This window comes from Crocuta crocuta, unplaced genomic scaffold, assembly GCF_008692635.1.
Source record: "Crocuta crocuta isolate KB4526 unplaced genomic scaffold, BGI_CrCroc_1.0 scaffold429, whole genome shotgun sequence".
Lineage (NCBI taxonomy): Eukaryota > Metazoa > Chordata > Mammalia > Carnivora > Hyaenidae > Crocuta > Crocuta crocuta.
Window position 1 is genome coordinate 700,777 of NW_027527381.1, and position 12,895 is coordinate 713,671.

Below are 12,895 nucleotides of genomic sequence, written 5' to 3' on the forward strand. Positions count from 1 at the left end.
TATGATATATAAGTGGGCATAAATGATAAATACATACTAGAAAAATTGTGTTTTGTGAATTTCTAAGCATTTACAATTTTCCTTTACTTCATGTTGAATTTTTTTCCGAAACATTTTTAACATATTAGCAATGCCAGTTGACAAGGAAATAATGAGTTTAAATGGCAAAGAATATGAGAACTGTAAAGAAAAAAGAAAAAATAATTCTTACATTATATTGTAAAAATATGTTGCACAATTAATCTGTACAAGGATTAACGACAACAAAATAAAACCCTCTTCCACCTACAGATTGTCTGATAAATCATTATAAACATTTACAACTTCTTTTACCTATAAATTTTGAAGTTTCTTTTTCTTTCCTATAAAGGTATATGCTTTTATTTTATAGCACTTACTCCGATAGAAATTCTGAAAGATCCTAGCCAGTAATGAGATGTTTTGTGGTGAAAATCTGCATACTCTGTGCTTAAAATCCCCTAGATAATTTACACATATATTTAACAGTATTGTTTTCCAATGCATTTTGTCTTTTATAGTTTAAAAAGCCCGTTAGCAAATAGCAGATAGCAAAATTAAGGTCTCCAAGGCAAAAAATTGGTACTGTCCACACAAGACTTGTCTAAACAAATCTTCCAACTCTTAAAATAGGGAAAATAAAGTATCTCTTTTCCATGCCTCAAAAACCCCACTTTATTTTACCAATGGGGGGGGGGGACTGAGAAAGAACTACCTAGACAAAAAGGCAGTGACAAATAGAAAACAATTTTCACATTCAATATATGGCTATTCTCACAAAAGTTTAAAGCTTTCATTTTTCTAGGATAACAACATTCAAAAATAATGCTTCGGGTGAGGAGAACTCAACCTAGAATTTACACTAGAATCTGCTATCTAAACTGCATTTAATAAGTAAAAAAAAAAATCAAAGTCTATCCTCTTAATAGAGCCCCAATGGAACAGGTTAGTGGATAAAAGAGATTACATTCATATTGTCTCCTAATAAAAAGCTCTCAAAATTGAGGATTGGCTCAAGAGAACTTAGTCTCTAGATCACTTCCACTAAACTTAAATATCAGAAGCAAATTGCATGCACTTTAGCAATGTAAGATGCATACCATATTCTCATTTTAATTACGTATATGTGTCCATATACATAATTAAGAAGAATGTTCTACTAACATGGCTGTACTTATGAAAATGTGGCCATACCACAACTGATTTCCAGTCTCCTTCAAGTAGTCACATGAAATCCAAACAGAATTTAAATTTTAGTTTTAATTCAAGTGGACAATGTTCTTAACCCCCCAAAATCTTTTCATAAATATTTTGGTATTAGTATATGTATATCTCTTGGACTAGAAATGATGGTGCAGTCTTCTTCTCATTAATTTATTTTCTACTCTTAGGAAATGGGCACTAGAAAACTTCATCTTCAGCTAAAATATTATTCTTGCAGAAGAGCTTGGTGAAAGCTTGAGTTCTCAAGGCCTAGTAGATCCATTTACTATGGGAAGGTTTTTTCTCCCATTGTTTCTGGCCACCCTGACAACAAACAAGGGGAGAGTTCCCATTCTTAATAAATTTTGATCAACAATTCTCTTGTACTGACTGTGATGTTACGGTGCCTTGTCCTGGCTGGCTCTGTCTGAAATAACAGACCATGTGAATTCAAAGCCTAACATAAATGTTTTGCCATTTTGATATTAGTAAGAGAGGATTTAAATGGAAAGTCAGGTTTTTGTTTTCCTCTGCAGCTGCAAGCTTCAGCTAAAAAATCTCTGCCCTATCTATATCACCTAGATTTTTATGAATCCCATAATCCATATTCAAATATTTCTATTTTCTCTAATATGATTTTAAGGTCCCTGATGCATAAAAAAGCTAGGGTGGCAAGTGCCACTCATATTTCATCTGAACATCATGAATCCTCTCCCAATAGAGTTCGGTCTTTGGTTTCTCTTAAACAGCCACCAATTCCTAAGAAAATGTTTACTGTTTGTTGCAAAGATTTATATTTATTTGGCTCTCACATTTTCTACTACTGGTTCTAGTATCTCAATTTCCTAGATGAATAATAGATGTCAATATAATAAGAGCAGTGTATTATTAAAAAAACCACCAAATTTGCTCCATGCAATTAACATTCAATTAACACATCTGTTTAACAGACCTATGTGTGTGTCTTAGAGTAATTTAAATATACGGAATATATTTTTGTTTCCATTTATCTACAAAAAGAACTGTTGAAATCTTTGTTATAAAACACTCATTTCTTTCTCATTCACTCTTCCCACCAGGTGCAAGGAACCATCTTCCCAGCTCCCAATTTCAACCCCGTAATGGATGCCCAAATGCTAGGTGGAGCACTCCAAGGATTTGGTAAGCCAGACCATTTCTATCAACTTTTATTGCAATTTTTTCACTTTACCTCAGTTGAAGATTATAATATGATTATAATTAGCTGATGTCTAAAGGAAGGCAAGCACAGATTAAAACAAAAAGCTGGCCAACAAGAATAAGAAAAATAATAGAAAAGAACAATAATGGTAAACTGATTTGATCTCTCAATTGCAGATCTGATCTTCACATGTTTTTGTCTTAAATCCTTAAATTCTCACCACTAACTACTAAATGAAACCCCAAACCAAAAAACTTTAATCTAGGAAAACACATCCTTCTTTGCCTTTGTTTGTTTTCTAGCCTATTTTTTTTTTCTACTTCCACTTCCAGCTAAATCAAACTTTCTGCTATTCCCCAAATTGGATCTGCTTTTCCACATCTCTATAAACTAGTCCAATAATCCCCTACCTGGAATGCTATATTCTTCTCCTGTTATTTTGCATCCAAATTCTTTTCGAGATTCTCTTCAAGTAATTCCTCCTCTCTGAATTGTTCTTTGGGCACTCCAAACCCAACCAGCCATGCCAACTTCTGGGGCACCCTCTTCTGCACGCCTTAAGTCACTGATCTCATTTTCTTTTTTTTCTTTTTGTTTAAAATTTTTTAATGTTTATTTATCATTTGGAAAGAGACGAAGAGAGAGAGAGAGAGCACACGAGCAGGGGAGGGGCAGAGAGAGAGGGAGACACAGAATCCAAGCAGGCTCCAGGCTCCAAGCTATCAGCACAGAGCCCAAAGCAGGGCTCCAACTCATGGACTGTGAGATCATGACCTGATCCAAAGTCAGGTGCTTAAGGGACAGAGCCACTCAGGCACCCCAATCTCATTTTCATTGAGCTTGTCCTTTTTTGTAACTGCTGACTTCAGACTGTTCCCAGAGCATGGAGTCTGGCATACAGGTTCTTAACTGGATATTCAAGGAATGGAAACTAGAGTTTAGAAAAGGAATCTAGAGATAAGGGAGGAAAACTATTGAGTTCTTTTTAAAAACAAAGATTTAATTTTTAAGAAATTAAATGGAGCTGTTAAGCATCCATATATTTTCCTTAACTAAAATCTGTTTTAAGACTCCTGGTAAGCATGAAGATAAATATTGAAACGTTTGCACAGAACATGCAAAGCCTTTCATTAGAAAGTAAGCTCTTAACTTTAAAGATAAGGTTGCCTTTAAGAGAACTATGAGAACTATGCTGTGTGTGTGTGTGTGTGTGTGTGTGTGTGTGTGTGTGCGTGCTTGCGCGTGCAATATATGCATGCCCATTTTTGTGTTTTATTCCCTAGCATACTCTCACAGAAAAACAATAAAAGACTTTAAATACGTTCTCTAAAGTTAACTTTAGAAGTTTGCGAAGTTTCATGCCTTTTAAAATATCAGTCATCACTAGAAAAATACAGAGACAAGGTAACAAAAGGTTATAAATTAACTCTGTCTACAGGAGAATAATTTTGCTTTAACCACAGATCAATCTATTCAATGAAAAAAATTTTCTTTGCTCCAATTTCAATTTTCCTGCCATAGCAACTATAGGGTCAGAATATGGATTCATTTTACCATTGTAATTTTTTGCTTGTCAGTGTTTTAGATGGAAGAATTTCAAGAGGTTTTGGTTTTGACTGCATGCTGTCCACTCTAGCATGCAAGAGCAAGAACACAGCTTAAAATTCTTTAAAAGTCTATCAATCCTGATGACCCTGCCAAAGTGTAATTTAAAAAGACAATTGTTAATGTTTTCCTTGGCTACTGTGGGGGGTTTTCCCAGTGTAACTGAGATATAATGAATACCTAACATTACATAAGTTTAAGATGGACAGTGTGATGACCTGCCTGGTATATATATATTGTGAAATAATTAACACAATAATGCTACTAACCTCTCTTTACCTAACATAAGATCATTTGTTGTTGTTGTTGTTACGGTGAGAACATTTAAGATTAACTCTCTTAGCAACTGTCAAGTATACAACCCAGTATAGTTCACTGTAGTCACCATGCTGTATATTAGATCTCCAGAACTTATCCCTCTTGTAACTTGAGGAAAGCTTGACCAGCAACTCCCATTTCCCCACGCTTCAGCCCCTGGCTGTTTCTATGAGTTCTGCTGTTTTAAATTTTGCTTCTAAGTGATATCATACAGTACTCATCTTTCTGACTCATTCACTTAGCATAATACCCTCAGGATTTATCCAGGTTTTCTCAATTAGCAGGACTGTCTTCTTTTTATGGCTGAATAATATTCCACTGTATGTGTATGTGAGAGACAGAGAGAGAGAGAGAGAATGAGAATCACATTTTCTTTATCATCTGTTGATGGACACTTAAGTGGTTTTCATGTTATCACTATTGTGAAAATATTATAGTGAATATGGGGGTGCAGACATCTCTATGAGAGTGACTTTATTTCCTTTAGATAAACACCCAGAAGTAGGATTGCTATTTCATATGGAAGTTCTGTTTTTAATTTTCTGAGGAACCTCCATACTGTTTTCCATTGCAGCTATACCAGTTTACATGCATACCAGTGGAAATTCCCTTTTCTCTACATTTCTTGTCTTTTCAATAATAGTCATCTTAACCGGTGCAAAGTGATATTTCGTCATAGTTTTGATTTGCATTTACCTGATGATTAGTGATGTTGAGCACCTTTCCATGCACTTACGGGCCGTTTGTACGTCTTTTTTGGAAAAATGTCTATTCAGGTTCTTTGTCCATTTTTAATGGGATTATTTGATTTTTGCTATTGAGTTGTATGAGATTCTTCTGTATTTTAGATAATAATCCCTTATCAAGTATATGATTTTCAAATATTTTCTCCCTTTCTGTAGTTTGCTTTTTCATTCTGTTAATTGTTTTTTTTTTTTGCTCTTTAGAAGCTTTCAAGTTTGATGTAGTCACACTTGCTGATTTTTGACCTGGCTGCTGCATTTTATTTAGAAAAACAAGAAAGCAAACTCTAAAGCAAATGAAAATGAGCAGTTAACAAAAATTGTCTTAGGTTGTGGAGCACCACGGTGGCTCAGTCAGTTAAGCATCCAACTTCTGCTCAGATCATGATCTCATGGGTCCAAGCCCCACATCAGGTTCTGTGTTGACAGCTCAGAGCCTGAAGCCTACTTCCAATTCTGTCTCTCTCTCTCAATCTCTCTCTGCCCCTCCCCCACTCATGCATGTGCTCTCTGTCTCTCTCTCTCTCTCAAAAATAAACATTGAAAAATTTTTTGTCTTAAGTTGCATAAAAATTCACCAATCACACCAAAAAGGAATAACTGTCAGTTAACAGTCCTTAATAGTCCAGTATCCAGTTCCTTACCATTAGTAACTACCTTTCTTATGCATGTAGTTTTAGAACAATTGTGTTTATTTTGTCTCAGTTACCATATATAATTTCCAAATCATCCCTGTGAGATGCTGGACAACCTGAACTATTTTTAAACTACATGTCTAACTTTTGACAAAGCTGCATTCAAGTCAAAATTAATCTTTTTGAAACAGTCAGTGCTATTTGCCTTGTTCAGTCTTCATCCCCATTAAGTATAATGTTTCCCTATAGGTTTTGCTCAGAGTTTTCATCTTGAATACTCTTGGATTTTGTCAAATGTTTTTTCTTCATCTGTTGATAGTCAACAGTTTTTCTTCTTTATTCTATTATACTAATTAATTTTCAACTGTTGAGATAAGACTTGCATGCCTCTAATAAACACCACTTGGTCATAATACACAATTCTTTCTTACAGTGTTGAATTCAATTTGCCAGTTTTTTAAAGGAAATTTTACAACTGTGTTCATGACAGATACTGGTCTTTATTTTCCTTTCTTGTAATACTTTCTCTAGTTTTGGTATTAGAGTAATGCTGGCCTCATAGAATGATTTAGGAAGTATTCCCTCTACCACTATCTTCTGGAAGATATTATTTAAAAATATCAAACTATTCTTTAAAGGTTTGGTAGAGGGGGACCTGGGTAGCTCAGCTGGTTGAACATACAACTCTTGATTTCAGCTCAGGTCATAATCCCAAAGTCATGGGATTGAGTCCTGCATTGGGCTCCATGCTGAACAGGGAGCCTGCTTAAGATTCTCTCTCTCTCTCTATCTCTCTCTCTCTCTTCCTCTCTCTCTCTCTCCCCCCCCCCCCACCTTCTGCCCATCTCCTCTACTCATATTCTGTCTCTGAAATAAAATTTTAAGAAAAGTTTGGTAGAGTTCACTAGTGAACCCATCAAGGCCTGGTAGTTTCTGCTTTGACATGTTATTTAATATCTATTTAATTTCTTTAAAACATATAGGCCTATTCATATTGTCTATTTCTCTTTGTGTAAGTTTGGGTAGACTATGTCTTTGAAGAAATTGTCTATTTCATCTACAGGATCAAATTTTCTGGCACAGACTTGTTCTTAGTATTCCTTTATTATCCTTTTCATAGCCATAGTATCTGTAATAATGCATCATCTTTCCTTTCTGATGTTAGTATCTCTTCTCCCTCTTTTTTTCTTAGTTAACCTGACTAGAGAGTTACCAAATTTACTGTTGGTTTTTTTTTTTTTCAAAGAATGTGCTTTCAGGTTAAATGCTTTTATCTATTAATTTCCTATTTTAAATTGAATTGATTTCTACTCTACTTTTCATTATTTCTTTGCTCCTGCTTACTTTAGATTTAATTTGTTCTTTTCTTGTTTTTAATCCTTAAGGTAGAAATTTAGGTTAGTGATTTTAGGACTTTCTTCATTTCCCACATATTTATTCGATGCTACAAATTTTTCTCTAAGCATTTTATTTGCTACATCCCACAAATTTTAATAGCTTATATTTTCATTTTCATTTGGTTTTAATTTTTTTAATTGTCTTGAGTCTTCTTTGACCTATGTGTTATTTATAAGTGTGTTGTTTAATCTCCAGGAAGTTTGGGGTTGTCCAGCTAATTGCTGTTACTGATTTCTAGTTTAATTCCACTGTGGTCTGAGGGCGTATGATGTATAGTTTCTATTATTTTAATGGTGTTAAATGGTGTATTTTATGTAGTCTTAGTGTTACACATGAGCTATAGAAGAATAATAATCTGTTGCTTTCCTTGTATGCTGTTGGAGGAAGTATTCTATAGATATCAATGATGTCAAGTTGATTGATGATGTGGTTGATTTCAACCATGTTCTAACAAATTTTCTACCTGCCCATTTATGATAAAGAGGCGTTAAACTCCAGATAAAATAGTGGATTCATGTTTCTCCTTGCAGTTCTATCCGTTTTTGCCTCATGTATTTTGATGCTTTTTATTTGGGCTCACACATATTAAGATTTATAGTATCATCTTGGAGAATTGGCCCCTTTATCATTATGTAATGGCCCTTTTATCCCTAATAATTTTCCTTCTGAAGTCTTTTGTGTTAAAAATAATATAGTTACTCCAGTTTTTTTTCATTACATTAGCAGAGTGTATCTTTCTCTATCCCATTACTTATAATCTATTTGTGTAGGCCACTCAGTGCTTTAGATATAATTTGAAATTTTAGTAATAAGTATATTCTTTTTTTTTAATGTTTTTTTTTTAATTTATTTCTAGGAGACAGAGAGAGAGACAGCGTGAGCAGGGGAGGGTCAGAGAGAGATGGAGTCACAGGCCGAAACAGGCTCCAGGCTCTGAGCTGGCAGTCAGCACGGAGCCCGATGTGGGGCTCGAACCCACGAACCGCGAGATCATGACCTAAGCGAAAGTCGGATGCTCAACCAACTAAGCCACCCAGGCGCCCCAGTAATAATTATATTCTTGCCTGGTAGGCCACTTTTGCCTATATGACCATATAGTCGACATTTATTATTCATAGAATACACATCTGCCCATTTGTCTACTGGCCAAAAATTATTTATAACACCAAAATCAGTATTTGTAGTGCTTTCATGGTCCTTAACAGACGTGCAGAGACATGAAAACTTTGAGTCACCAGTGTACATACTACCAGCTGAGATTAGACAAGATGTTGCTCTGCCTTCTTGTCTCAGCTGTCATACTGGTAACAACCATTCTTTCTGTAGTCTATTTAATGCTATAATTTTTGCATCTTTGTGCTTTTGGTTGGTGATTGTGTTGTTTAAAATGCCCCCCACAAATGTTGTGCTGAAGTGTCCAGTGTTCCCAAGCACAAGAAGAAATATCAAGGAGAAACTATGCATGAGATAAGCTTCATTCAAACATGAGTTCTAGTGCTGTTGGCCATGAGATCAATGCTAATAAATCACTATTATAGTACATCCAGAAAAAAAAAAGATATAATTCACTGATCAATGCATGAAGCTATCAAGAAAAATGGTAAAGTCACATCTGTTCTATGTTATGAAGCTATGGAAAAGCATAGTTTTTCTAACTAACTTTGTGAGTTCATGAGATGACAACTGATAATAGTATAAAAAGTGTAGCTATCAGCTTTCTTTTGAAAGTGCTAGATGGCTTGCATGTTTCAAAAGGTGATACAGCATAAAAGTTGTTAAACCTCCAGCTGAACAAGTTCTGTAAATCAGTAGGCTGTAGACGATACCTACTTAAGATATTCTTTAGAAATGGGGCAACTGGGTGGCTCAGTTGGTTAAGCATCTGACTTCAGCTCAGGTCACAATCTCACGGTTTGTGAGTTCAAGCCCTGTGTAAGGCTCTGAGCTGTCAGCACAGCTTTGGAGCCTGCTTTGGATTCTGTGTCTCCCTCTCTCTCTCTGCTCCTCCCCCACTCTTGCTCTTCTCTCTCTCTCAAAAATAAATACACATTTAAAAAAATTTTAAAGATATTCTTTAAAAATACCTCCTAAATTTTATACAGGAAAAATACATGAGGAAATGGCTTTCAATGCTAATGAGACATGCATGTTTTACCAGGACAATAACTAACAAACATATGTAATGTAAATGGCATTTCTGTTGACAAAAATGTTGTGACCAGAGGTTGTAGAAATCTAACTGTATATTTCCCCTCAGAGAAATACTTCAGCATCTATTAATTCAGTGTTCATGATACCTTTGTAGAAAACTACCACAAATAACAAGAATCAACTGTATATCGTAAAAGTTTACAAAACTGCTATCGTTCATTATGCAAGGCTTTTCTGTGAAACAAGAAAATAAGAATTATCTAGAAATTTTCGTCATAATATAATAGGATCATAAAGAAAAACTTACAGTGATTGTAAAAAAGAAATCAAAATTCTTATTATGTGCTGAGTATATTATTTGTATCTCAAAATCTAAGCTAATCAACTAAAAATTACTAATAACTATGAGAGTTCAATAAGTTTTCTGAATACAAGGTAATGCCATGTTTACAAAATTCAGTATCATTTATTTAATTAAGCAATTATGTGTTAAGAAATAAAATACAAATAATGTAACTTTAAATGTCAACAGACATGCAAATAGGATTTTTTAATTTTTATTTTTTTAATTTTATAATGTTTCTTTTAAAATTTATTTCTGAGAGAGAGAGAGAGAGACAGCATGAGCAGAGGAGGGTCAGAGAGAGGGAGATATAGAATCTGAAGGAGGCTCCAGGCTCTGAGCTGTCAGCACAGAGCCTGATGTGGGGCTCGAGCCCAAGAACCGTGAGATCATGATCTGAGCCGAAGTCGGATGCTTAACCGACTGAGCCACCCAGGCGCCCCAATTTTTTAAATTTTTAAAATGCTTGTTTATTTTTGAGAGAGAGAGAGACAGAAAGCAAGCAGGGAAGGGGCGGAGACAGTGGGAGACACAGAATCTGAAACAGGCTCCAGGCTCTGAGCTGTCAGCACAGAGTCCAACATGGGGCTCTAACTCATGAATGGCAAGCTCATGACCTGAGCCAAAGTCGGACACTTAACCGACTGAGCCCACCCAGGAGCCCCACAAATATGGATATTTTTAACAAAATAAAGTTTCCTGTCATTTGCAAAACCTCTACAAACCTTGGCTAAGTCTTTTAGAAAAGAAAAACACTGAAATAACTTAGTAAATATAGTGACAAAAAGACAACTTTCAAAATTGGTCCCTAAATTATTTTAATTAAAAATGTTTACAAATTTTTTGAGGTCAAAATAAAATGAGTCGGACATATCCTGGAAAAATAAATGAGCAAGAATTGCTATGAGCACTTTGAAAAATGAATATTCAGTCAGAGATAGATTGTAGATAATCTCAAAAGAATAGTAACAAAAACCAGAAAACTATAATAATTATATAGATGTGATGATCGTAAAAATGACAATGGATATAATTTTAAAATCTTCTATTTATTATTAAAAATTTGTTCACTTTGCAATTCCCATCATGCAGTTAACAGATTCCTACAGAACCACTTAACATCCTTTGAGTCCAGGGCATTAACCAGCTAGCCTCAGAAGAATATGATGCTCTATGCCTCTCACACACCATAAATTTCAGTTTTTGGAACTGATTCTATGCCTTTCTCCTTCCATTTTACACCTTCAGATCATTTCTCTCACTGGCATAAAATATCCTCCTCTTCCTTCTGTTTCACAGGGCTTAGTTATCTATGTAAATCCTAGTAGCCCTCATTCCCTGGATATTTCAACACCCGACTCAGCTTCCCTAAGAACCCAAGTGCATCCAGGATGGCTTTAATTTCCAAAAAGATGATCTGCTTCATATCCTAGCCTTTCAATTCATTTTTCTCCTCATCTCCATTATTTATTTCATTTTGTCAAAGAAAAGTTGCACCACACAGACTTAAACAGGCAAGGAAGAATTTATTCAAGATTATTGGAACAGAAATCAAGACTTTACCAACAGAAAAGAGAGACTGAACTCAGTTCCTCTGAAACAAATGGCAAGACTTTTTAAGCACGGTGGTAGGAAGGCTGTGAACTAGTTGAAAATTATTGGAGAACTCTGGGAATTGGGGGTGTTTGTCAAAGTGATTAGGCCATCTGTGTTTGCTAACTAGTATTTAATAAAGTTAGGTTCATATCCTCCCAAGGAGACTGGAAGATAGGAATTCTTACCTTTCTCGATGATTCTATTTCAAAGGGATGGCTCCCAAGTTTTTGGGAAAGACATTTCTGGACTATAAACTGGCAAGTGATTGACAGAAGATTTAGATCTCAAAGGAAAAAGAAATTACAATTTTTCCAAAGTAAATGCTTTCAGAAAAGGGATATCAAGGGCTTATAGTCAGAAAGAACACTGTCTAAATTTTAGTCAAGCTGAGGCAAATGGTAAGGCCTTCTTGGTCACTCTGCTATGAATACAATTAGAGCTGGATTATTCTGGACTAGTTATGCATCCAGGTGTTATATCAGTATAATGAATTGGCGTATAAGGAAATGGAGGCCTCATATAGCCCAGAAAACAGCCTCGGTTGTGAGACAGAGAGACCATGAGAGATTCACACGTCCCTCACAAGGGTACACATCACTTGTACTTTCATAATTTCCTTCTCCACTAACTCTTCTTTCTCTAAATCTAGCTGTTATTTTTGTCTTAATGTATATCCATTGTAAATTATATCTCTCTAACTGTAAAATGAGAAAGATGTTGTACTCCTTTAAATACTAATCAGCCTAAAGTCAAGGAAGCCTTTTTTGGTGGGGTAGGAGAGGTGGCCGAAGACCATATATTTTATTCCTCTATATTTTTTAATTGGATGCTTTTAAAGGAAATCTGTAGTAATAGCACCAAATTGAGAGAGAGCAAAAACCAAGCCTTCATCAAGTGTTGCTCTGTGATTTCCAATTCTAGTTAAAATTGCTCACTGCTTTAAAATACCATCAGGGATAATGCTCGCACAATGGTTTTTGATCCTTAGATAATGGGTTCTTCCAAACTACAGAGCAGGAACTTTACTAATCTTCAAATATTATTCTTTTCCAGGCTGTGACAAAGACATGCTGATCGACATTCTAACTCAACGCTGTAACGCACAAAGGCTGATGATTACAGAGGCATACCAGAGCATGTACGGCCGGGTAGGGTCTCTTCATCTTGACCTATTTCTAGGGCAAACTCCTGGCAAATGACAATGCTCTCAGAGAACAGATACTGTTATTCCTTTCGGTCTCACAGATTACAAATACCTCAGACTCCACTGTATGTTAGAAACAGTTCCTATGCCTCTAACATGTTTTTAAGGAATGTAAGAAAGAAGTATCCATGTGTGAGGCATGTTTACACTCGTAGTGATTCCATCAGTCCTTTCTCAAAAATCACTCAGTTTCATAAAATGAAAGTTCTGGTAGCCTTACACTGCTGGTTGGTCCAATTAGGCTAAAAATGTTGCGCTGGAAACACACCTGTGTCAAGCTTTAGGGAAGGCATGGAAAGGGCTAATGATCACTAGGTCAAAAAAATAAGATCTTTCCTGCAATTCCCCACAGGTCTTCACCTACCTCTCAACCAAAGTGAATTCTCTACTAGCTTTTCTTCTCACAGCATGCAGTTATAGAGACCATTAAAAAAGAATGGCAGTTAAAAATAGTTTAAGGCAATAAAACTATCCATAGTGCTTTAAAGTAATCACATTCTA

The 12,895-nt window shown here is 35.4% G+C and overlaps 1 protein-coding gene across 1 annotated transcript in view; it reads left to right on the plus strand.

The window, feature by feature from the left end:
• Window positions 1-12,895, plus strand: part of ANXA10 (annexin A10) — a 137,359-nt gene that overhangs the window by 79,843 nt on the left and 44,621 nt on the right. Inside the window, exons 4-5 of the mRNA XM_077771929.1 lie at window positions 2,301-2,382; window positions 12,244-12,338. Coding sequence (XP_077628055.1) covers window positions 2,301-2,382; window positions 12,244-12,338 — 177 coding nt within the window. The remainder of the gene's footprint in view (window positions 1-2,300; window positions 2,383-12,243; window positions 12,339-12,895) is intronic.